We start from the raw sequence: 27,441 nt of genomic DNA on the forward strand, positions 1-27,441 counted from the left end.
CAGAGTTCTCCCACCCCCCCAAGAGGCAGAGTTCTCCCACCCCCCCAAGAGGCAGAGTTCTCCCACCCCCCCAAGAGGCAGAGTTCTCCCACCCCCCCGTAGAAGCAGAGTGCTCCCCTCCCCCGTAGAAGCAGAGTGCTCCCCTCCCCCGTAGAGGCAGAGTGTCCCCCACCCCATAGAGGCAGACTCTGCAGACTCTGCAGTTTTAATGCATTCCAATTGGAACCCTATCCCCTATATAGTGCACTACTTTTGATCAGGGCCCATGGGGATCCCATACGGCCCTGGTCAAAAGTAGTGCACTATACAGGGAAAAAGGTTCCATGTGGGACGTAACCAAACTTTCTTCCCCCAGTTTCCAGATTTTTACTTGGCCTGCGCTGAAGACGTTGTCTAGCTCCATATGGAATGCAGGGAGAAGTGGAGTATAAATGCTGGCTCAGGTACACAGCAAAGTCATTTGTGGTTTGTTTTTTCTTTGCAGACTATAAGCAGAAGTATGGGGAAGAGCACGGCTCGTGCCAAGCGGGGATAGCAGGCGTTTTTACTGAGGTCAGTGGCAGTGCATTCTCCATGTTCATCTCTTCTCTTCCTCTAATACATGTGGTACTGCTTTGTTTGTGTTGCTGTTATCTCAGGCTGCTCTTTCAGTCTGGGATACCTTTTAATGGTAGAGAAAACACATGAGCACACACACACACCACACCAGACACACACACCAGACACACACACACACATACCAGACACACACACACCAGACACACACACACACATACCAGACACACACACACACCACACCAGACACACACACCAGACACACACACACACCAGACGCACATCGGACACACCACACACACACACACCAGACGCACACACACCAGACGCACACACACCAGACAAACATCACACACCAGACAAACATCACACACACACACACACCAGACACACACACACACCAGACACACACACACACACACACACACACACCAGACGCACACCACACACACAGACACACACCACACACACCAGACGTACACCAGACGCACACCAGACACACATCAGACACACACCAGATGCATACCAAACACACGCACACACCAGATAGACGTGCGCACACACACACACCAGACACACGCCACGCCAGACGCACACCACACAACAGACACGCACCGGACACACCACACACACCAGACGCACACACACCAGACACAAACACACACCAGACACAACCATACACCAGATACACAACAGACACACACCACACACACCAGATGCACGCACACACACACACACACACACACACACACACACACACACACACACACACACACACACACACACACACCAGACACAAACACACACCAGACACAAACACACACCAGACACAGACACACATCAGACACACACCAGATGCATACCAAACACACGCACACACCAGACAGACGTGCGCACACACACACACCAGACACACGCCACGCCAGACGCACACCACACAACAGACACGCACCGGACACACCACACACACCAGACGCACACACACCAGACACAAACACACACCAGACACAACCATACACCAGACACACAACAGACACACACCACACACACCAGATGCACACACACACACACACACACACACACACACATACACACGCACACCAGACGCACACCACACACACACCAGATGCACACCACACACACAGACTGACCAGATGCACACCAGACGCACACCAGACGCATACCACACACACCAGACACACACCAGATGCACACGGGACGAGCACACACCGGACATGCACACCAGACACACCAGACACACACCACACACACACCAGACGCACACCGCATGCCAGACACACACCATACGCACACCAGATGCACACCACACACTAGACACACACCGGACACACACCGGACACACACCTTACACGCACACCACACACCAGACACACACCACACGCACACCACACGCACACCAGACGCACACCACACACTAGACACACACTGGACACACACTGGACACACACCTTACATGCACACCACACACCGGACACACCAGGGACACACCAGACGCACACCGGACACACCAGACACACACCAGACGCACGCCGGACACACCAGACACACACCACACACACACACCAGATGCACACCACATGCCAGACACACACCACACTCACACCAGACGCACACCTCATGCCAGACACACACCACACGCACACCAGATGCACACCACGCACTAGACACACACCGGGGACACACCGGACACACACCTTACACGCACACCACACACCAGACACACACCACACGCACACCAGACGCACACCACACACTAGACACACACTGGACACACACCTTACATGCACACCACACACCGGACACACCAGACACACACCAGACACACACTGGACACACCAGATGCACACCGGATGCACCAGACGCACACCGGACACACACCGGACGCACACTGGACACACCAGATGCACACCGGATGCACCAGACGCACACCACACACTAGACACACACTGGACACACACTGGACACACACCTTACATGCACACCACACACCGGACACACCAGACACACACCAGACACACACTGGACACACCAGATGCACACCGGATGCACCAGACGCACACCGGACACACACCGGACGCACACCAGACGCACACCAGACACACACCAGACGCACACCAGACACACACCGGACACACCAGACGCACACCGGATGCACCAGACGCACACCGGATGCACCAGACATACACCGGACACACCAGACGCACACCGGACACACCAGACGCACACCGGACACACCAGACGCACACCGGACACACCAGACACACTAACACATCCAGACTCACCTACAGACGGCAGTCAAACTGTTATGAAGCTGCTTTTCATCTGTTTGGGCTCTGTTTTCAAGGCTGGGCTCTCAGCAGTCTTCAACATCAGCTCTGGATAAAGGTAATCACACGGTCTGCCTGGTATTTCTCCAAAATATTGGGTGAAATTCACCAGACTTTACTAGACTTGACCTCTCTGTTACGCTCTAGGCCTTTGCCTTTTCCTCCCCTATAAAGGGATAGGGTCAGAAGGAAATCAAAATGTATTTTGCCTTAACTGCAGAAACGTGGCAATCAGTCAAACCCTACGTTCTTCCATTCACACTTCCTTTTCCTCAGTCTGATTTTTCCAGACTATTTGCACAAGACGTGTTTTCTTCAGATAATTAAATACTGGAGTGTGGTTAGGCTCACATGCTCACAGTGAGATACTAAGTTACACTAGCTTGTTAACATCTCCTAACCTGGAGTGTGGTTAGGCTCACATGGTTTAGCACTTGACCACATGGGCTGCATCCCAAATGACTCCATATTCCATATATAGTCGCTACTGACCAGGGCCCATAGCTCTCTGGTCAAAATTGGTGCACTATATAGGGAATAGGGGGCCATTTGTGATACATCCATGCTCTTTGTACTGAGTCTGTACTTTGTTGGAGTGATTTAAAGACGTGTCTAACAGTAGTGCGCCCGGGTCTGTGGTGTGTAATGAGGAGCAACCAGACGCTGCACTTGATGCATTTATGAAACGACTTATTCCTGTTACCAATAAGCACGCACCCATTAAGAAAATGACTGTAAAAATTGTTCAATCCCCTTGGTGTGATGAGGAATTAAAAAATTGTATGGTTGAGAGGGATGAGCCAAAAGGTATGGCAATAAGGTCTGGCAGCCCAACTGATTGGCAAACATACTGCAAATGTATAAATCATGTGACTAAACTAAATGAAAATAAAATTAAACTACACTATGAAACAAAGATAAATGATGTAAAGAATGATAGTAAAAAGCTTTGGGGCCTTAAATATACATTTTGGGGGAAAAAAGCCAACTCGGCTCCATTTATTGAATCAGATAGTTTATTCATCACAAAGCCCACTGATATTGCAAACTACTTTAATGACTTTTTCATTGGCAAGATAAGCAAACTTAGGGATGACATGCCAGCAACAAACACTGACACTACACATCCAAGTATATCGGACCAAATCATGAAAGACAATAATTACTTTTGAATTCTGTAAAGTCAGTGTGGAAGAGGTGAAAAACATAATTGTTATCTATCAACAATGACAAGCCACCAGGGTCTGACAATCTAGATGGAAAATTACTCAGGATAATAGCAGACAATATTGCCACAGTGGAAATAAGTCCCAGACTTTATTGTGTGTTATCCTCAATGATTTTATTCATGTGTATGTATGGTTTTTTCAAGTTTTATGTGTGCTTGTTTTTTAAAATGGTTGAATTAATAAACTAAACTAAAACTAAACACTCCTATTTGCCACATCTTCAATTTAAGCCTACAAGAGAGTGTGTTCCCTCAGGCCTGGAGGGAAGCTAAAAATCATTCCGCTACCCAAGAATAGTAAAGCCCCCTTTATTGGCTCAAATAGCTGACCAATCAGCCTGTTACCAACCCTTAGTTAACGTCTGGAAAAAAGTGTATTTGACCAGTGCTTTTTTACAGTAAACAAATTGACAACAGAATTTCAGCATGCTTATAGAGAAGGACACTCAACAAGCACAGCACTTACACAAAATGATGATAAAATGATTTTGGGGGCTGTCTTGTTAGACTTCGCTGCAGCTTTTGACATTATCGATCATAGTCTGCTGCTGGAAAAATGGATGTGTTATGTCTTTACGCCTGTAATGTGGATAAAGAGTTACTTGTCTAACAGAACACAGAGGGTGTTCTTTAATGGAAGTCTATCAAATATAATCCAGTTAGAATCAGGAATTCCCCAGGGTAGCTGTTTAGGCTAATGATATTTGAGTAAAGCCAGAGTTTCTATGTATGTGAATGACTCAACACTACAGTGACTGAAATTAGTCAATTGCAATTGGTTCAGAACAGGGAAGCACAGCTGGCCCTTGGATGTACACAGAGAGCTAATATTAATAATATGCATGTCAATCTCTCCTGGCTGAAAGTGGAGGAGAGATTGACTACGTTACTACTTTTATTTGTAATAGGTATTGAAATGTTGAATGCACCGAGCTGTCTGTCTAAACTACTGGAACACAGCTCCGAGGTCCCTTCACAGTCCCCATGTTCAGAACAGACTATGGAAGGCACACGGTACTACATAGAGCCATGATTACATGGAACTCTATTCCACATCAAGTAACTGACGCAAGCAGTAAAATTGGATTTAAAAAACAGATTAAAAAAACACGTTAAAGACCAGCGGGGACTGTGAAGCAACACAAACATTGGCACACACACACACATGCTATACATACACATGGATTTAGTACTGTAGATATGTGGTAGTGGTGGAGTAGGGGCCTGAGGTTTGTTGTGAAATCTGTGAATTTATTGTAATGTTTTAAAATTGTATAAACTGCCATAATTTTGATGGACCTCAGGAAGAGTGCAGCTAATGGAGATCCATAATAAATACAAATACAAATGTGAAGTCTTGCCAATCCATTAAAGTGTGATCCAGTATTTTCACTTCAGTTAATTGCTGAACAGTCTACTCTCTGTCTCTCTGTCTCTCTTTCTGATGTATTGTGACTTTGTTGGGTCGACTTTGTGAGAGACAGGGAGTCAATATGGTGTGTTTGTGGTCATATCAGGAGCTGGTGGTGATGGGAGCTCCAGGATCATACTACTGGACAGGAACAGTTAAGGTCTACAACCTGACCTCCAACACCTTCTACAACCCCAACAAAGAAGACATTGACTCACACAGATACAGTTATCTAGGTATGTATCCTGTCTTTGATTAGTTTACATCAACCGTTTGACAAGTAAGGCTTTACAGTAACACGGTATATTCTACCAAAGAGCAACAGTGAATTATCACATTTGACCATCTCTGTCTGTCTGTTTGACCAACTTTAACTGTCGGGTTGACCAACACTTTACAGGCTACGCCGTGACTACTGGACACTTCTCCTCTCCTAACATCATAGATGTGGCTGCAGGAGCTCCACAACACAGTGGAGAGGGGAAAGTATGTACTGGAATGTTATACATTTGTTGTGTTATTGCATTGGTGTGGTACATACCTGTCCTGTGTACCTGTGACATACATACCTGTACTGAGTACCTGTAATGTACATACCTGTCCTGTGTACCTGTAACATACATACCTGTACTGAGTACCTATAATGTACATACCTGCCCTGTGTACCTGTAACATACATACCTGTACTGAGTACCTGTAATGTACATACCTGTCCTGTGTACCTGTAACATACATACCTGTACTGTGTACCTGTAACTTACATACCTGTCCTGTGTACCTGTAACATACATACCTGTCCTGTGTACCTGTAATGTACATACCTGTCCTGTGTACCTGTAACATACATACCTGTCCTGTGTACCTGTAATGTACATCCCTGTCATGTGTACCTGTAACATACATACCTGTACTGAGTACCTATAATGTACATACCTGTCCTGTGTACCTGTAACATACATACCTGTACTGAGTACCTGTAATATACATACCTGTCCTGTGTACCTGTAACATACATACCTGTACTGAGTACCTGTAATGTGCATCCCTGTCCTGTGTACCTGTAACATACATACCTGTCCTGTGTACCTGTAATGTACACACCTGTCCTGTGTCCCCTTAACATACATACCTGTACTGTGTACCTGTAACATACATACCTGTACTGAGTACCTGTAATGTGCATCCCTGTCCTGTGTACCTGTAACATACATACCTGTCCTGTGTACCTGTAATGTACACACCTGTCCTGTGTCCCCTTAACATACATACCTGTACTGTGTACCTGTAACATACATACCTGTACTGAGTACCTGTAATGTGCATCCCTGTCCTGTGTACCTGTAACATACATACCTGTCCTGTGTACCTGTAATGTACACACCTGTCCTGTGTCCCCTTAACATACATACCTGTACTGTGTACCTGTAACATACATACCTGTCCTGTGTACCTGTAATGTAAATACCTGTACTGTGTACCTCTAACGTACATACCTGTACTGAGTACCTGTAATGTACATACCTGTACTGTGTTCCTCTAACGTACATACCTGTACTATGTACCTCTAACGTACATACCTGTCCTGTGTACCTGTAACATACATACCTGTACTGTGTACCTCTAACGTACATACTTGTCCTGTGTACCTGAAACGTACATACCTGTACTGTGTACCTCTAACGTACATACCTGTCCTGTGTACCTGTAACATAAATACCTGTAATGAGTACCTGTAATGTACATACCTGTACTGAGTACCTGTAATGTACATACCTGTACTGTGTACCTCTAACGTACATACTTGTCCTGTGGACCTGTAATGTACATACCTGTACTGTGTACCTCTAACGTACATACTTGTCCTGTGTACCTGTAATGTCCATACCTGTACTGTGTACCTGTACTGTGTACCTGTAATGTACATACCTGTACTGTGTACCCGTAATGTACATACCTGTACTGTGTACCTCTAACGTACATACTTGTCCTGTGTACCTGTAATGTACATACCTGTATTGTGTACCTCTAACGTACATACCTGTACTGTGTACCTCTAACGTACATACCTGTACTGTGTACCTCTAACGTACATACCTGTACTGTGTACCTCTAACGTACATACCTGTACTGTGTACCTGTAATGTACATACCTGTACTGTGTACCTGTAATGTACATACCTGTACTGTGTACCTGTAATGTACATACCTGTACTGTGTACCTGTAATGTACATACCTGTACTGTGTACCTCTAACGTACATACCTGTACTGAGTACCTGTAACGTACATACCTGTACTGAGTACCTGAAACGTACCAGTATTTTAACGCTGTTGACTCCTTTCCCTCCAGGTTTACATTTTCAGAATCAATGGTGTGTCTTTGGTGAAGATCTTTCAAGCCTCGGGGACAATGGTATGTGTCTGAAGGTTCACAGTTAGCTACTATGCTTTTTAAGCATTACTACATAAGTGACATATTTTTGTTTATTTGTAGTAATCACTCTTAATATATGCCATTTAGCAGACACTTTTACCCAAAGTGAATTTTACAGATGGGTGGTCCCGGGAATCTAACCCACTACCTTGGCATTACAAGCACCATGCTTTACCAACTGAGCAACAAAGAACTACCATTCACTTCAAACATCTGTTAGCATTCTTTGTTATCAGAAATAACATAGTGCTACACTTGAGTTATAATGGACACATGCCTTGTCTTGTTCTAAAAAGCATGCTCAATGGAGAGTCTCTAATGTTAATCTGGGTCTGGGAAACCAGGCCCCATGTGTTGTAGAGTACACATAGCTGGTGTAGATGAAGCATGGCAGGCTGCTAGTTCATAGCTGTTGTAGAAGAAGCATGGCAGGCTGCTAGTTCATAGCTGGTGTAGATGAAGCATGGCAGGCTGCTAGTTCACAGCAGGTGTAGCTGAAGCATGGCAGGCTGCTAGTTCATAGCTGGTGTAGATGAAGCATGGCAGGCTGCTAGTTCACAGCAGGTGTAGCTGAAGCATGGCAGGCTGCTAGTTCATAGCTGGTGTAGATGAAGCATGGCAGGCTGCTAGTTCATAGCTGGTGTAGATGAAGCATGGCAGGTTACTAGTTCATAGCTGGTGTAGATGAAGCATGGCAGGTTGCTAGTTCATAGCTGGTGTAGATGAAGCATGGCAGGTTGCTAGTTCATAGCTGGTGTAGATGAAGCATGGCAGGTTGCTAGTTCATAGCTGGTGTAAATGAAGCATGGCAGGCTGCTTTTTCATAGCTGGTGTAGATGAAGCGTGGCAGGCTGCTAGTTCATAGCAGTTGTAGCTGAAGCATGGCAGGCTGCTAGTTCATAGATGGTGTAGATGAAGCATGGCAGGCTGCTAGTTCATAGCTGGTGTAGATGAAGCATGGCAGGTTGCTAGTTCATAGCTGGTGTAAATGAAGCATGGCAGGTTGCTAGTACATAGCTGGTGTAAATGAAGCATGGCAGGCTGCTAGTTCATAGCTGGTGTAGATGAAGCATGGCAGGCTGCTAGTTCACAGCAGGTGTAGCTGAAGCATGGCAGGCTGCTAGTTCATAGCTGGTGTAGATGAAGCATGGCAGGCTGCTAGTTCATAGCAGGTGTAGATGAAGTATGGCAGGATGCTAGTTCATAGCAGGTGTAGATGAAGCATGGCAGGCTGCTAGTTCATAGCATGGCAGGCTGCTAGTTCAAAGCTGTTGTAGAAGAAGCATGGCAGGCTGCTAGTTCATAGCAGGTGTAGATGAAGCATGGCAGGCTGCTAGTTCATAGCAGGTGTAGATGAAGCATGGCAGGCTGCTAGTTCTTTGTTTTCTCAGGAGAACCACACTGTTTAGGCTGTCTATGTAACGTTTAGAAAGCAGCAGTGGTTAGCTAATGGGAGGGAAGGAGGTTGTGGGCTGCATTCCAAACAACAGCCCATGGGCTTTGGTCAAAAGTAGTACACTATATAGGGAAAGACATGCCATTTGGGACACATCCCTCGTCTGGCCAGGAACCACACAGCTAGGTAGGGCAATTCACATGGTTTTAAGCGTAAATAACAAGTATATCTTGGTAGATAAAGATACGTTTTGTAAACATTCTGTTAATGTTGGTCGAGATATGAAAGGGAAAATAAATCTAGTCAGATTGTGGAGGGAGAGGATGATGAAACTAAAGTGCATGTCTATCTTGATGGCATGCAGAAAAGCAGACCTCCTAGGCAATGAATATAGGAGAGGAGAGGAGAATATTTTTCCCAGTGGGAACTTCAGTTGTGGCTAATAAATACACACGTAATTCACATGACAGATACAACATTATGCTAGATTAACACCATTTCTATTTTTTAGTTGAAAAGCGGTCCTAGACTATGTGATCTGACGAGTGCTGGGTTTGTCTAAGAAACCACTAACCAGTGCTACATCCGTCTATAGCTTTATACATTATATAAAAGATTAATACAAAGTCATGCACTTTCACTGATGTGATGTCTGACCCAATGCTGTCTGTCTGTGTGGCTGTGCTTGTTTATTTTCCAGATGGGCTCTTACTTTGGCTCCTCATTATGTGGAGTTGACCTGAACAGGGACGGCCTGTCGGACCTGCTGGTTGGAGCGCCCATGCACAGCACGCTACGGGACGAGGGACAGGTCTCTGTCTACCTCAGCAAAGGCAACGTGAGTGGGAAGATTGAGATCTGGCTTGAACGGGAATAGGGTTCGAAAATGTTATAAACTTTCTGAAATGGCCCATGTTGTTCAGAAGTTGTAGGATATTCAGAAGGGAATGACCAGGGAGGGAATCTTACAGCTAGGAATTCTGTAAATGTGATTTCTGAAAAATATGAGAAATGTGCAATGAACAGTATATTCTAGTCCTCCAGTCAACCTGTGTCGAGCCCTCCGTGTGTAAACATGGCTGCCTATAGCAGCAAGAGTTTATATGACCTCCATAGTTTGTTCATCTGTCCATGTCAGACCAGCTGGTTAACCAAATGCTACGAACTTAAAGAAAAGTATTTGCTTTAAAAGTGGGGATTGCTTAACTTTGTCTGTGTTTGGTCCTGTTCTATTTGTGAGTTATCATTAGGATGTTGTAACTAGCTAGTCTTGGAGGTTCTTACGGTGAGTTATCATTAGGATGTTGTAACTACCTAGTCTTGGAGGTTCTTACGGTGAGTTATCATTAGGATGTTGTAACTAGCTAGTCTTTGAGGTTCTTACGGTGAGTTATCATTAGGATGTTGTAACTAGCTAGTCTTTGAGGTTCTTACGGTGAGTTATCATTATGATGTTGTAACTAGCTAGTCTTTGAGGTTCTTACGGTGAGTTATCATTAGGATGTTGTAACTACCTAGTCTTGGAGGTTCTTACGGTGAGTTATCATTAGGATGTTGTAACTAGCTAGTCTTTGAGGTTCTTACGGTGAGTTATCATTAGGATGTTGTAACTAGCTAGTCTTGGAGGTTCTTACGGTGAGTTATCATTAGGATGTTGTAACTAGCTAGTCTTTGAGGTTCTTACGGTGAGTTTGGTCATTTGAGTTTTTAGTGAAAAATATGGATGTATTTCAGTTAGGCAGTAGTGCAGCAGTGGTGCAGTAGACTAAGGCACTGCATCTCAGCGCTAGAGGCATCACTACTGATACCCTGGTTCGAATCCAGGCTGTATCACAACCGTCCATGATTGGGAGTCCCATAGGGCCCAGCATCGTCCGGGTTTCACCGGTGTAGGCCATCATTGTACAGTGCCTTGCGAAAGTATTCGGCCCCCTTGAACTTTGCGACCTTTTGCCACATTTCAGGCTTCAAACATAAAGATATAAAACTGTAACACAATCATGAAGTGGAACGACATTTATTGGATATTTCAAACTTTTTTAACAAATCAAAAATTGAAAAATTGGGCATGCAAAATTATTCAGCCCCCTTAAGTTAATACTTTGTAGTGCCACCTTTTGCTGCGATTACAGCTGTAAGTCGCTTGGGGTATGTCTCTATCAGTTTTGTACATCGAGAGACTGATATTTTTTCCCATTCCTCCTTGCAAAACAGCTCGAGCTCAGTGAGGTTGGATGGAGAGCATTTGTGAACAGCAGTTTTCAGTTCTTTCCACAGATTCTCGATTGGATTCAGGTCTGGACTTTGACTTGGCCATTCTAAGACCTGGATATGTTTATTTTTGAACCATTCCATTGTAGATTTTGCTTTATGTTTTGGATCATTGTCTTGTTGGAAGACAAATCTCCGTCCCAGTCTCAGGTCTTTTGCAGACTCCATCAGGTTTTCTTCCAGAATGGTCCTGTATTTGGCTCCATCCATCTTCCCTGTCCCTGCTGAAGAAAAGCAGGCCCAAACCATGATGCTGCCACCACCATGTTTTACAGTGGGGATGGTGTGTTCAGGGTGATGAGCTGTGTTGCTTTTACGCCAAACATAACGTTTTGCATTGTTGCCAAAAAGTTCAATTTTGGTTTCATCTGACCAGAGCACCTTCTTCCACATGTTTGGTGTGTCTCCCAGGTGGCTTGTGGCAAACTTTAAACAACACTTTTTATGGATATCTTTAAGAAATGGCTTTCTTCTTGCCACTCTTCCATAAAGGCCAGATTTGTGCAATATACGACTGATTGTTGTCCTATGGACAGAGTCTCCCACCTCAGCTGTAGATCTCTGCAGTTCATCCAGAGTGATCATGGGCCTCTTGGCTGCATCTCTGATCAGTCTTCTCGTTGTATGAGCTGAAAGTTTAGAGGGACGGCCAGGTCTTGGTAGATTTGCAGTGGTCTGATACTCCTTCCATTTCAATATTATCGCTTGCACAGTGCTCCTTGGGATGTTTAAAGCTTGGGAAATCTTTTTGTATCCAAATCCGGCTTTAAACTTCTTCACAACAGTATCTCGGACCTGCCTGGTGTGTTCCTTGTTCTTCATGATGCTCTCTGCGCTTTTAACGGACCTCTGAGACGATCACAGTGCAGGTGCATTTATACGGAGACTTGATTACACACAGGTGGATTGTATTTATCAGTAGTCATTTAGGTCAACATTGGATCATTCAAAAAAGTTTGAAATATCCAATAAATGTCGTTCCACTTCATGATTGTGTCCCACTTGTTGATTCTTTACAAAAAAATACAGTTTTATATCTTTGTTTGAAGCCTGAAATGTGGCAAAAGGTCGCAAAGTTCAAGGGGGCCGAATACTTTCGCAAGGCACTGTAAATAAGAATTTGTTGTTAACTGACTTGCCTAGTTAAATAAAATACAAATATTATAATAACAATTGCCCTTTTAAAGTAAAGGGTTGTGTCATGTCATAACCATTCCCCTTTAGTTATGGGTTGATTCACGTAATAACCGTTCCCCAGTGTAACGTCATACCCGTACCCCTGTCGGACTCTAATTGCAGGGTGTGATGGAGGAAGCAGGACTCTTAAATGGTGATAATGCCTACAGTGCACACTTTGGAGAGTGCATCACTGCAATCGGAGACATTGATGACGATGGGTACCAAGGTAAGTGTCTCTCAACTAACTCACTGTGTTGTCAAGTATAGAATGTATGCTTATGAAAATGTGTCCACTCCTCCAACCTCAACCATACAAATACCAAACTTCTCGATGACACACTCATGAATATTACATGAGAAGTGGTCTAGTCGACAATGTTAGCACACACACACACCCAGATATAGCATACACACCCAGATATAGCACACACACACACAGATATAGCACACACACACAGATATAGCACCCAGATATAGCACACACACACAGATATAGCACACACACCCAGATATAGCACACACACAAACACACAGATATAGCACACACACACACCCAGATATAGCACACACGCACGCACATACACATACACACACACACACACACACACACACACACACATACATACACACACACACCCAGATATAGCACACACACACACCCAGATATAGCACACACACACACCCAGATATAGCACACACACACCCAGATATAGCACACATACACCCAGATATAGCACACACACACCCAGATATAGCACACACACAGACCCAGATATAGCACACACACAGACCAAGATATAGCACACACACCCAGATATAGCACACACCCAGATATAGCACACACACACACACACACACACACACACACACACACACACACACACACACACACACACACAGATATAGCACACACACAGAGAAATAGCACACACACACACAGATATAGCACACACACCCACAGAAATAGCATACACACACACGGATATAGCACACACAGATATAGCACACACACACAGATATGGCACACACACACACACACATAGATATGGCACACCCACACACACCCAGATATAGCACACACACCCCCAGATATAGCACACACACAGATATAGCATACACACCCAGCTATAGCACACCCACCCCCAGAAATAGCACACACAGATATAGCATACACACCCAGCTATAGCACACCCACCCCCAGAAATAGCACACACAGATATAGCATACACACCCAGCTATAGCACACCCACCCCCAGAAATAGCACACACAGATATAGCACACACAGATATAGCATACACACACAGATATAGCAGATATATAAACTTGGAGTCGCAACACACATGTTGTGTGTTCCTCCCACTTCAACTCAGGAAAGCATACAGTTTATTAGGCTACAGATGAAATATGTTCTGATGAACTTCACAGGGTGGTGAAAGTGCAAGGTGACGATCTTGATGCTCTTTTCCAATAAATATTGAGGGTCTTATTCTGGTGACATGATGATCGATGCTTAGCTGCCGTTTGACATAATCTTGCTTTTTCTGTCCATAATAATCTCATCAGGTAGACTATACCCGAGCTGTTGGCTAGAGCACCCGTGCCAATACCAGAGTGGGCACATTCGCTATATAACACATCCTTTTTTGAGACAAAACCATCAGTAGAGTTTGAAATGCGATGGAAACCCGTTTAACTTGTGACTTTTTATTTGGAACATGGGAATTTAACTGCAAAAGTTATTTTAAGTGCACTATGTCAATTTGATGGAAACAACTCTGGTGGGAAAATGTGCATATTGTTTTTATGCAGATTTTTGAATGTCCGCATCAAAATCTGTAGCCAATTTCCACTCTAAATGATTCCAGCTTTTTAGATAAGACGAATTCACTAGAAAAGTTAAAGATAATCCATACAATAACTTTATACCCAACAATTACATTCAGTATGTTTACATTTCTTTCAGAATTTCTTTCAGCTTTCAACGCCCCATATTTGACCATGTAAAATAAATATGATGAGGTACTTAGTAGACTACATGTATGTTGCTAAATCACATTATAAACCTTGAAGACTTCCTTATCCATGATATGATTCAGTTTTAAAACATTCACTTTTCACTGAGGCATGCTATAACAATATCACTGAAAAACTGTTTTTGTTTTTAAAAGGCAATTTCCAGGTTTTGTTGCCAGGGAGGATAAGGGGACGTAGTCTTCGTCCCAAATGGCACCCTATTCCTTGCATAGTACACAACTTTTGACCAGAGCCCTACCTATGGGTGACATGTGGGATCTAGTCGAAGTATGATAATTTTGCCTTCAGCTTTATGGTTCTGTTTCCACTCTCACAGAGGTATCATATTGGGGTTTATGGGCACTGACAACACTTGTCTTTTAAGTCAGGGCTTCCCAAACTCAGTCCTGGGGCCCCCCCTGGGTGCATGTTTTGCTTTTTACCCTAGCACTACACAGCTGATTCAAATAACCAACTCATCATCAAGCTTTGATTATTTGAATCAGCTGTGTAGTGCTAGGACAAAACATTTAATGTGCTCTCTCTCTCTGCCTCTCTCTCTCTCTCTCTCTGCCTCTCTCTCTCTCTCTGCCTCTCTCTCTCTCTCTGCCTCTCCCTCTCTGCCTCTCTCTCTCTCCCTGCCTCTGCCTCTCTCTCTCTCTCTGCCTCTCTCTCTCTCTCTGCCTCTCTCTCTCTCTCTGCCTCTCTCTCTCTCTCTGCCTCTCCCTCTCTGCCTCTCTCTCTCTCCCTGCCTCTGCCTCTCTCTCTCTCTCTGCCTCTCTCTCTCTCCCTGCCTCTGCCTCTCTCTCTCCCTGCCTCTCTCTCTCTCCCTGCCTCTGCCTCTCTCTCTCTCTGCCTCTCTCTCTCTCCCTGCCTCTGCCTCTCTCTCTCCCTGCCTCTCTCTCTCTCCCTGCCTCTGCCTCTCTCTCTCCCTGCCTCTGCCTCTCTCTCTCTCTCTGCCTCGCTCTCTCTCTCTGCCTCTCTCTCTCTCTCTGCCTCTCTCTCTCTCTCGCTGCATCTCTCTCTCGCTGCATCTCTCTCTCTCGCTGCATCTCTCTCTCTCGCTGAATCTCTCTCTCTCTCTGCCTCTCTCTCTCTCTCTCTCTGCCTCTCTCTCTCTGCCTTTCTCTCTCTCGCGCGCTGCATCTCTCTCTCTCGCTGCATCTCTCTCTCTCTGCCTCTCTCTCTCTCTCTGCCTCTCTCTCTCTCTCTGCCTCTCTCTCTCTGCCTTTCTCTCTCTCTGCCTCTCTCTCTCTCCTACTCTCTAGATGTGGCCATAGGAGCACCCAAAGAAGATGACTACGGTGGAGCGGTTTACATTTACCATGGTGATGCCACAGGAATCGTCACCAAATATTCTATGGTAAAGACACTTTCAATGGTTAGACACAACAAGTAATCAACACCTTGGGTGCGTCATCATCTGTTTTTCATTTCTAGTTTAGTGAGTGCGCACAAACACACCGTATTGTGTTAGCAATAAAGATAAGATCACAGCTACATCTATGTTGACACAGCAGCAGTATCCAAAATTACACCCTATTCCCTATAGTGCACTACTCTTCAACAGAGCCCTATGTGCACTGAATAGGGAATAGGGTTCCATTTGGGAAGCACCCTCTTACCAATGTGTTATTATGACCCAGGTGGTAATGTTATCCTGGGAGGAGATTTTACACACACACGCACGCACGCACCCACGCACACACACAGGAGTGTGTTTTCATTAACCTGTAGTCCGGTATAAAGTACTCATCTAATGTCAAGACACACTCACACAAACACAGGAGTGCAGAACAAAGGAAATGCAGAACAAAGGATCCCCACAATGGATATTAGCCCCATGAAACATTATACAGTGTGAGTCCCAAATGGCATTACTTCGCCAATATGTCCCAGGTCAAAGTAGTGCACTACATAGGGAGTAGCTTCCATCAGCAGTCCATCAGCTTTATCTACTGAAAGATACAGAGATACAGTATCAGGTGAAATGTAATAGTCTAGTCTTCTCCAACCCTAGCCTTATTCAGTCTGTTCTAGTAGTGGTAGCAGACAGTGGTCTGTTATAGTAGTGGTAGTAGACAGTGGTCTGTTCTAGTAGTGGTAGCAGACAGTGGTCTGTTCTAGTAGTGGTAGCAGACAGTGGTCTGTTATAGTAGTGGTAGCAGACAGTGGTCTGTTATAGTAGTGGTAGTAGACAGTGGTCTGTTATAGTAGTGGTAGTAGACCGTAGTCTGTTATAGTAGTGGTAGCAGACAGTGGTCTGTTATAATAGTGGTAGTAGACAGTAGTCTGTTATAGTAGTGGTAGTAGACAGTGGTTTGTTATAGTAGTGGTAGCAGACAGTGGTCTGTTATAGTAGTGGTAGCAGACAGTGGTCTGTTATAGTAGTGGTAGCAGACAGTGGTCTGTTATAGTAGTGGTAGCAGACAGAGGTCTGTTATAGTAGTGGTAGCAGACAGTGGTCTGTTATAGTAGTGGTAGCAGACAGTGGTCTGTTATAGTAGTGGTAGCAGACAGTTGTCTGTTATAGTAGTGGTAGCAGACAGTGGTCTGTTATAGTAGTGGTAGCAGACAGTGGTCTGTTATAGTAGTGGTAGCAGACAGTGGTCGCTATAGTAGTGGTAGCAGACAGTGGTCGCTATAGTAGTGGTAGCAGACAGTGGTCTGTTATAGTAGTGGTAGCAGACAGTGGTCTGTTATAGTAGTGGTAGCAGACAGTGGTCTGTTATAGTAGTGGTAGCAGACAGAAGTCTGTTATAGTAGTGGTAGCAGACAGTGGTCTGTTATAGTAGTGGTAGCAGACAGTGGTCTGTTATAGTAGTGGTAGCAGACAGTGGTCTGTTATAGTAGTGGTAGCAGACAGTGGTCTGTTATAGTAGTGGTAGCAGACAGTGGTCTGTTATAGTAGTGGTAGCAGACAGTGGTCTGTTATAGTAGTGGTAGCAGACAGTGGTCTGTTTTAGTAGTGGTAGCAGACAGTGGTCTGTTATAGTAGTGGTAGCAGAGAGGTGCTTCAAACGGTTAGACGGTATGACTCTGATCCCTACTGCTACAGTAATGTGTTCGCAGTGTTTGGTCTTCAGGTCAGTGTGTGTGCTTGCATGTATGTATATGTTCTATCTCACGTTTTATATCATTCATTGCAGAGAGTGTCTGGACAGAGCATTAACCCCGCCCTCCAGATGTTCGGCCAATCAATCTCTGGCAATGTGGACATGGACAGCAATGGATATCCAGGTAGGGTCATATTATACAGTACAATACAGACATGATGCAACATAGCCAACACTAGGTGTAGGGCTAATGAAACACCTAGGACCTACATCTCAACATAGCCAACACTAGGTGTAGGGCTAATGAAACACCTAGGACCTACATCTCAACATAGCCAACACTAGGTGTAGGGCTAATGAAACACCTAGGACCTACATCTCAACATAGCCAACACTAGGTGTAGGGCTAATGAAACACCTAGGACGTACGTCTCAACTTCATGTCGTTATTATATACAGTTGAAGTCGGAAGTTTACATACATTTAAGTTGTAATCATTAAAACTCATTTTTCAACCACCACAAATTTCTTGTTAACAAACTATAGCTTGGCAAGTTGGTTAGGACATCTACTTTGTGCATGACACAAGTAATTTTTCCAACAATTTTTTATAGACAGATTATTTCACTTATAATTCACTGTATCATAGTTCCAGTGGGTCAGAAGTGTACATACACTAAGTTGACTGTGCCTTTAAACAGCTTGTAAAATTCCTGAAAATGATGTCATGGCTTTAGAAGCTTCTGATAGGCTAATTGACATAATTTGAGTCAATTGGAGGTGTACCTGTGGATGTATTTCAAGGCCTACCTTCAAACTCAGTGCCTCTTTGCTTGACATCATGGGAAAATCAAAAGAAATCAGCCAAGACCTCAGAAAACAATTGTAGACATCCACAGTCTGATTCATCCTTGGGAGAAATTTACAAACGCCTGAAGGTACCACGCTCATCTGTACAAACAATAGTACGCAAGTATAAACACCATGGGACCACGCAGCCGTCATACCACTCAGGAAGGAGATGCGTTCTGTCTCCTAGAGATGAACGTACTTTGGTGTGAAAAGTGCAAATCAATCCCAGAACAACAGCAAAGGACCTTGTGAAGATCTTGGAGGAAACACGTGCTAAATTATCTATATCCACAGTAAAACAAGTCCGATATTCACTGCTCCAAAACCGTCATAAAAAAGCCAGACTACGATTTGCAACTGCACATGGGAACAAAGATCATACTTTTTGGAGAAATGTCCTCTGGTCTGATGAAACAAAAATAGAACCGTTTGGCCATAATGACCATCGTTATGTTTGGAGGAAAAAGGGGGAGGCTTGCAAGCTGAAGAACAACATCCCAACCGTGAAGCAAGGGGGTGGCAGCATCATGTTGTGGGGGTGCTTTACTGCAGGAGGGACTGTTGCACTTCACAAAATAGATGGCTACATGAGGGAGGAAAATTATGTGGATATATTGAAGCAACATCTCAAGACATCAGTCAGGAAGTTAATGCTTGGTCGCAAATGGGTCTTTCAAATGGACAATGACCCCAAGCATACTTCCAAAGTTGTGGCAAAATGGCTAAAGGACAACAAAGTCAAGGAATTGGAGTGGCCATCACAAAGCCCTGACCTCAATCCTATAGAAACATTTTGGGCAGAACTGAAAAAGCTTGTGCAAGCAAGGAGGCCTACAAACCTGACTCAGTTACACCAGCTCTGTGAGGAGGAATGGGCCAAAATTCACTCAATTTATTGTGGGAAGCTTCTGGAAGGCTCCCCAAAATGTTGGACCCAAATTAAACAATTTAAAGGCAATGCTACCAAATACTAATTGAGTGTTTGTAAACTTCAGACCCACTGGGAATGTGATGAAAGAAATACAATCTGAAATAAATAATTCTCTACTTTTATTCTGACATTTCCCATTCTTAAAATAAAGTGGTGATGCTAACTGACCTAAGAAAGGGAATTTGTACTGGGATTAAATGTCAAGAATTGTCTGACTCTGAATGGTTACTGGTCAGCCAGTAACACTCCTGTCTGTCTGACACTGAATGGTTACTGGTCAACCAGTAACACTCCTGTCTGTCTGACTCTGAATGGTTACTGGTCAGCCAGTAACACTCCTGTCTGTCTGACTCTGAATGGTTACTGGTCAGCCAGTAACACTCCTGTCTGTCTGACTCTGAATGGTTACTGGTCAGCCAGTAACACTCCTGTCTGTCTGACTCTGAATGGTTACTGGGCTCCACATCAATCGTGGACATTTAGAACTAGAACAGAAAACAACACGTATGAGGACCCACAAAGGTCATCACTTGTTAATGATGACCTTTGTGCATCGTGCCATATCTTCAAAGAACGAGAGAGATCTGCTGCGCTCATTGGTTGTTCTTTCATTGCAGATATTACCATTGGTGCTTTTATGGCTGATAGCGTGGTGTTATTGAGGTAAGTGGTTGTAAGTCAGGCTTTGTTCCAATGTCCATACCAGCATACCACTTTGAATGCAGGCCCAATACGTTGCTCAATTGTAATTGGGACTATGCTAGTGTAGATATTGGAACATAGTAATATAAACACATACAGTGGAACATAGTAAAATGTTTTATCGCAGAAATACATGAATTCCAGGCTGTGTCTATTGCAGTACCATGTTGTATTGTATTGGTTGTAGGTCCATTGACACTATGTTGTATTGGTTGTAGGTCCATTGACACTATGTTGTATTGTATTGGTTGTAGGTCCATTGACACCATATTGTATTGGTTGTAGGTCCATTGACACTATGTTGTATTGGTTGTAGGTCCATTGACACTATGTTGTATTGGTTGTAGGTCCATTGACACTATGTTGTATTGTATTGGTTGTAGGTCCATTGACACTATGTTGTATTGTATTGGTTGTAGGTCCATTGACACTATGTTGTATTGTATTGGTTGTAGGTCCATTGACACTATGTTGTATTGTATTGGTTGTAGGTCCATTGACACCATATTGTATTGGTTGTAGGTCCATTGACACCATATTGTATTGGTTGTAGGTCCATTGACACCATATTGTATTGGTTGTAGGTCCATTGACACCATGTTGTATTGTATTGGTTGTAGGTCCATTGACACCATGTTGTATTGGTTGTAGGTCCATTGACACCATGTTGTATTGGTTGTAGGTCCATTGACACTATGTTGTATTGTATTGGTTGTAGGTCCATTGACACCATATTGTATTGGTTGTAGGTCCATTGACACTATGTTGTATTGGTTGTAGGTCCATTGCCACTATGTTGTATTGGTTGTAGGTCCATTGACACTATGTTGTATTGATTGTAGGTCCATTGACACCATGTTGTATTGTATTGGTTGTAGGTCCATTGACACCATATTGTATTGGTTGTAGGTCCATTGACACCATATTGTATTGTATTGGTTGTAGGTCCATTGCCACTATGTTGTATTGTATTGGTTGTAGGTCCATTGACACTATGTTGTATTGGTTGTAGGTCCATTGACACTATGTTGTATTGGTTGTAGGTCCATTGACACCATGTTGTATTGGTTGTAGGTCCATTGACACTATGTTGTATTGTATTCGTTGTAGGTCCATTGCCACTATGTTGTATTGTATTGGTTGTAGGTCCATTGACACTATGTTGTATTGGTTGTAGGTCCATTGACACTATGTTGTATTGGTTGTAGGTCCATTGACACCATGTTGTATTGGTTGTAGGTCCATTGACACCATGTTGTATTGGTTGTAGGTCCATTGACACTATGTTGTATTGTATTGGTTGTAGGTCCATTGACACCATATTGTATTGGTTGTAGGTCCTTTGACACTATGTTATATTGTATTGGTTGTAGGTCCATTGACACTATGTTGTATTGGTTGTAGGTCCATTGACACCATATTGTATTGGTTGTAGGTCCATTGACACTATGTTGTATTGTATTGGTTGTAGGTCCATTGACACCATATTGTATTGGTTGTAGGTCCATTGACACCATACTGTATTGGTTGTAGGTCCTTTGACACTATGTTGTATTGGTTGTAGGTCCTTTGACACTATGTTGTATTGGTTGTAGGTCCATTGACACCATATTGTATTGGTTGTAGGTCCATTGACACCATATTGTATTGGTTGTAGGTCCTTTGACACTATGTTGTATTGGTTGTAGGTCCTTTGACACTATGTTGTATTGGTTGTAGGTCCTTTGACACTATGTTGTATTGTATTGGTTGTAGGTCCTTTGACACTATGTTGTATTGGTTGTAGGTCCTTTGACACTATGTTGTATTGGTTGTAGGTCCTTTGACACTATGTTGTATTGGTTGTAGGTCCTTTGACACTATGTTGTATTGTATTGGTTGTAGGTCCTTTGACACTATGTTGTATTGTATTGGTGGTAGGTCCATTGACACCATATTGTATTGGTTGTAGGTCCATTGACACCATATTGTATTGGTTGTAGGTCCATTGACACCATATTGTATTGGTTGTAGGTCCATTGACACCATATTGTATTGGTTGTAGGTCCATTGACACCATATTGTATTGGTTGTAGGTCCATTGACACTATGTTGTATTGGTTGTAGGTCCATTGACACCATATTGTATTGGTTGTAGGTCCATTGACACCATGTTCTATTGTACTGGTTATAGGTCCATTGACACCATGTTATATTGTACTGGTTATAGGTCCATTGACACCATGTTATATTTGGTGTTTAGGTCCCGGCCGGTGATCACTGTGGACGTGTCTATCTACCTGCCTGTCTCCATCAACATCTCTGTGCCTCAGTGTCACGAGGGACCACAACACCTCAACTGTTTCATCGCAAGAGTCTGCCTGCTCTTCAGAGGAAAACACCTGCCAGGACAGATAGGTGAGCACTAATACAACTACACACATCTGTGTTCTGGCGTGGTCCTGGTTGACTGTTCTAGCATGTTCCTTGTTGACTGTTATGGAGTGGTCCTGGTTGACTGTTCGGTGTGGTCCTGGTTGACTGTTATGGCGCGGTTCTGGTTGACTGTTATGGTGTGGTCCTCGTTGACTGTTTTGGTGTGGTCCTGGTTGACTGTTATGGCGTGGTCCTGGTTGACTGTTATGGCGTGGTCCTGGTTGACTGTTATGGCGCGGTTCTGGTTGACTGTTATGGTGTGGTCCTCGTTGAATGTTATGGTGTGGTCCTGGTTGACTGTTCAGGCACAGATAGAACAATGAGCCAGTTTTACCGGATGTACATTGAGCAAAAATATCAACACAACATGTAAAGTGTTGGTCCCATGTTTCATGAGCTGAAATAAAACATCTCAGAAATGTTCCATACACACAAAAAAGCTTATTTCTCTCAACCTGAAGGTTTGACTTATCAAAAAGCTGATTTAAACAGTATGATCATTACACAGGTGAACCTTGTGCTGGGGACAATAAAAGGCCACTCTAAAATGTGCAGTTTCGTCACACAACACAATGCCACAAATGTCTGAAGTTTTGAAGGAGTGTGCAATTGGCATGCTGACTGCAGGAATGTCCACCAGAGCTGTTGCTAGAAAATTTACTCAGACCACGTGTATGTGGGCGAGAAGTTTGCTGATGTCAACATTGTGAACAAAGTGCCATATGGTGGTGGGGTTATGGTATGGGCAGGCATAAGCTACGGACAACGAACACAATCACATTTTATCGATGGCAATTTTAATTCACAGATCTATTGAGATGAGATCCTGAAGCCCATTGTCGTGCCATGCATCCGCCGCCATCACCTCATGTTTCAGCATGATAATGCACGGCCCCATATTACAAGGATCTGTACACAATTATTGGAAGCTGAAAATGTCCCAGTTGTTCCAGGGCCTGCATTCTCACCAGTCACCCATTGAACGTGTTTGGGATGCTCTGGATCAATGTGTGCTACACCGTGTTCCAGTTCCCACCAATATCCAGCAACTTCACATTGAAGAGGAGTGGGACAACATTCCACAGGCCACAATCAACAGCCCGATCAACTCGGTGCGAAGGAGTTGTGTCGCGCTGGATGAGGCAAATGTTGGTCATACCAGATACTGACTAGTTTTCTGATCCACGCCCCTACCTTTTTGTTTTTAAGGTGCACGACATGACCCAAAGTATGTGGACACCTGCTCGTCGAACATCTCAATCCAAAATCATGGGCATTAAAATGGAGTTGGTCCCCCTTTTGCTGCTGTAACAGCCTCCACTCTTCTGGGAAGGCTTTCCACTAGATGTTGGAATATTGCTGCAGGGACTTGCTTCCCTTCAGTCACAAGGGCATTAGTGAGGTTCGGCGATTAGGCCTGGCTCGCAGTCAGCGTTCAAATTCAACGCCATTGTATGATGTAGCGTTAAGATTTCTTTTCACTGGAACTAAGGGGCCTAGTCCGAACCATGAAAAACAGCCCCAGTCCACTATTTCTCCTCCACCAAACTTTACATCTGGCACTATGCATTGGGGCAGGTAGCGTTCTCCTGGCATCCGCCAAACCCAGATTAGTCCGTCAGACTGCCAGATGGTCAAGCATGATTCATCACTCCAGAGAAGGCGTTTCCACTGCTCCAGAGTCCAATGGTGGGAGCTTTACACCAACAAACAGTTATTGTGCTGACGTGGCTTCCAGGGTCAGTTTGGAATTTGGTAGTGAGTGTTGCAACTGAGGACAGACAATTTTGACATGTTTCAGCACTCTGCAGTCTTGTTCTGTGAGTTTTTGTGGCCTACCACTTTCGTGGCTGAGCCGTTGTTTCTCCTAGATGTTTCCACTTCACAAGCAATATGGTGTCAATGGACCTACAACCAATACAATACAACAGCACTTACAGTTGACCGGGGCAGCTCTGACTAGTTGGATTGGTGGCATCCTATTATGATGCCATGTTGAAAGTCACTGAGCTTTTCAGTAAGGCCATTCTACTGTCAATGTGTGTCTATGGAGATTTTATATCTGTGTGCTCGATTTTATACAATGTGGCTGAAATAGACCATTTGAAGGGGTGTCCACATACTTTTGTATATATAGTGTATTTGTGACCAACAGATGCATATTTGTATTCCCAGCCATAGATTAGGGCCTAATTCATTCATTCCATTTGACTGATTTCCTAATATGAACTGTAACTCAGTAAAATCTTAGAAATTTGTAGCATGTTGTGTTTACATTTTTTTCAATATATAAATCTGAGGCATCCGTTTGGCATTTCCACTCACTACCAAATATGGTGATGAGAGGAAGCCCGGTGGGAGAAAATGGAGCGAGATGGATTTTGTCCGGCATTCGGCAAATTTTGTCATCGATGAAACATTCGATCTCCGTACAGTTTTTGTTCCCAAAACTACAATCTCTTACAACAGAGTAGTCTAAGTTTTGTAGACTTTCCCATTTGCAAAGTAAAAAAAAATGCGTTGTTTAGAAAGAGTGCAATAGCAAATTGAGTTATTGCACACGCACACTTCAGAGTAGGCGTTACGTAGCGGAAATATGCAAATACATGCTAAAATGAGCCTATAGGATCTCGCTAGCTCCTGCTTTGCTCTGCCCACCTTTGCTTTTTTCTGCCCATTATGAATCATTTGCTTCCATTGGAAATTACAGGCTGTGGTTTATCTTGAGGTAGTTATAAACAATATTTGGTTTAGGTGTGGCCCTGGTTGACTGTTTAGGTGTGTTGTGGTTGTGGTTGTGGTCATGGTTGTGTCTGTGGGTTTGGTCATGCTTGATCCCCCCCAGGACAGGGAAGTAGCCTGCTGGTATAGTTTGGTAACGACGCCTGGGCCGGTAATGAACACTCAACGCCCCCTCCTTTCCGCCTGGCAGGGTGAGCTCATGGAAGGCGCTCCCGTACACACATTAGCGTGCACACGTGGAATGAATCAATGTCACACACACACACACACACACACACACACACACACACACACACACACACACACAGTACCCTTTTGGTTGTGACTGGGGTGAATGCTGCTGTCCCTCTAACTGTTTTACAGCATTTCACCACTCTGAGGCACTTACTGCAGACTGTGTATGTGTGCGCGCACGTGTGTGTGTGTGTGTGTGTGTTTGCTCGTGCGTGACGATGATTCATTCCACGGATTTCAAAAAAAGTATGTCTGTTCGGGAAATGAATATATTGTTGATCAATATCAGAGAAAGTTTTGTAATCTAAGTCTAATTGCTGCAAAAAAATGTATAGCTATCAATTAAAAAGCCTGTATTCACCTTCGATACCAAACTGGAGAAGAAACAGAACTATGTCCCTTTAGATATGGTATATTATAAACAGAGATGTTTGAAAGCATTTGGAGGACATGTACTGAGTATACCAGACATTAGGAACACCTTCCTAATATTGAGTTGCACCCCCCTTTGCTCTCAGAACAGCCTTAATTAGTCGGAGCATGGACTCTACAAGGTGTCTGAAGCATAATGTTCACAATGTTTTGTATACTGAGTGTATGTTGATCATCTTGGATAATGTTTTGTGTACTCCGTGTATGTTGATCATCTTGGATAATGTTTTGTGTACTCCGTGTATGTTGATCATCTTGGATAATGTTTTGTGTACTCCGTGTATGTTGATCCTCTTGGATAATGTTTTGTGTACTCTGTGTATGTTGATCAACTTGGATAATGTTTTGTGTACTCCGTGTATGTTGATCCTCTTGGATAATGTTTTGTGTACTCTGTGTATGTTGATCCTCTTGGATAATGTTTTGTATACTGAGTGTATGTTGATCATCTTGGATAATGTTTTGTGTACTCCGTGTATGTTGATCATCTTGGATAATGTTTTGTATACTGAGTGTTTGTTTATCAACTTGGATAATGTTTTGTGTACTCCTTGTATGGTGATCATCTTGGATATTGTTTTGTGTACTCCGTGTATGTTGATCCTCTTGGATATTGTTTTGTGTACTTCGTGTATGGTGATCATCTTGGATATTGTTTTGTGTACTCTGTGTATGTTGATCCTCTTGGATATTGTTTTGTGTACTTCGTGTATGGTGATCATCTTGGATATTGTTTTGTGTACTCCGTGTATGGTGATCATCTTGGATATTGTTTTGTGTACTCTGTGTATGTTGATCCTCTTGGATAATATTTTGTGTACTCCGTGTATGTTGATCATCTTGGATAATGTTTTGTGTACTCCGTGTATGTTGATCATCTTGGATAATGTTTTGTGTACTCCGTGTATGTTGATCATCTTGGATAATGTTTTGTGTACTCCGTGTATGTTGATCATCTTGGATAATGTTTTGTGTACTCCGTGTATGGTGATCATCTTGGATAATGCTTTGTATACTCCGTGTTTGTTGATCATCTTGAATAATGTTTGGTATTTGTGTTGTTTGAAGTAGATAAACAATTTTAAAAAATGAATTGTAAAAAAAAAAAAATCCTCTAGCAAACTCCTTAAAACCTCTTTGGCGCAGGCGTGCCGCTAGCGACCCACCTCGACAACATCCGGTGAAATTGCAGTGCAGCAAATCCAAAATACAGAAATAGTAATAATAAGCATTCATGAAAAT

The 27,441-nt window shown here is 43.6% G+C and overlaps 1 protein-coding gene across 1 annotated transcript in view; it reads left to right on the top strand.

Moving 5' to 3' along the window:
* LOC109900099 (integrin alpha-9) overlaps positions 1 to 27,441 on the top strand; it is a 157,341-nt gene that overhangs the window by 36,076 nt on the left and 93,824 nt on the right. Inside the window, exons 5-14 of the mRNA XM_031835194.1 lie at positions 485 to 552; positions 5,649 to 5,778; positions 5,943 to 6,028; positions 7,892 to 7,954; positions 10,072 to 10,209; positions 12,942 to 13,047; positions 16,104 to 16,198; positions 17,985 to 18,075; positions 20,292 to 20,337; positions 22,619 to 22,773. Coding sequence (XP_031691054.1) covers positions 485 to 552; positions 5,649 to 5,778; positions 5,943 to 6,028; positions 7,892 to 7,954; positions 10,072 to 10,209; positions 12,942 to 13,047; positions 16,104 to 16,198; positions 17,985 to 18,075; positions 20,292 to 20,337; positions 22,619 to 22,773 — 978 coding nt within the window. The remainder of the gene's footprint in view (positions 1 to 484; positions 553 to 5,648; positions 5,779 to 5,942; positions 6,029 to 7,891; positions 7,955 to 10,071; positions 10,210 to 12,941; positions 13,048 to 16,103; positions 16,199 to 17,984; positions 18,076 to 20,291; positions 20,338 to 22,618; positions 22,774 to 27,441) is intronic.

This window comes from Oncorhynchus kisutch, linkage group LG11 (assembly GCF_002021735.2).
Source record: "Oncorhynchus kisutch isolate 150728-3 linkage group LG11, Okis_V2, whole genome shotgun sequence".
Classification (NCBI taxonomy): Eukaryota; Metazoa; Chordata; class Actinopteri; order Salmoniformes; family Salmonidae; genus Oncorhynchus; species Oncorhynchus kisutch.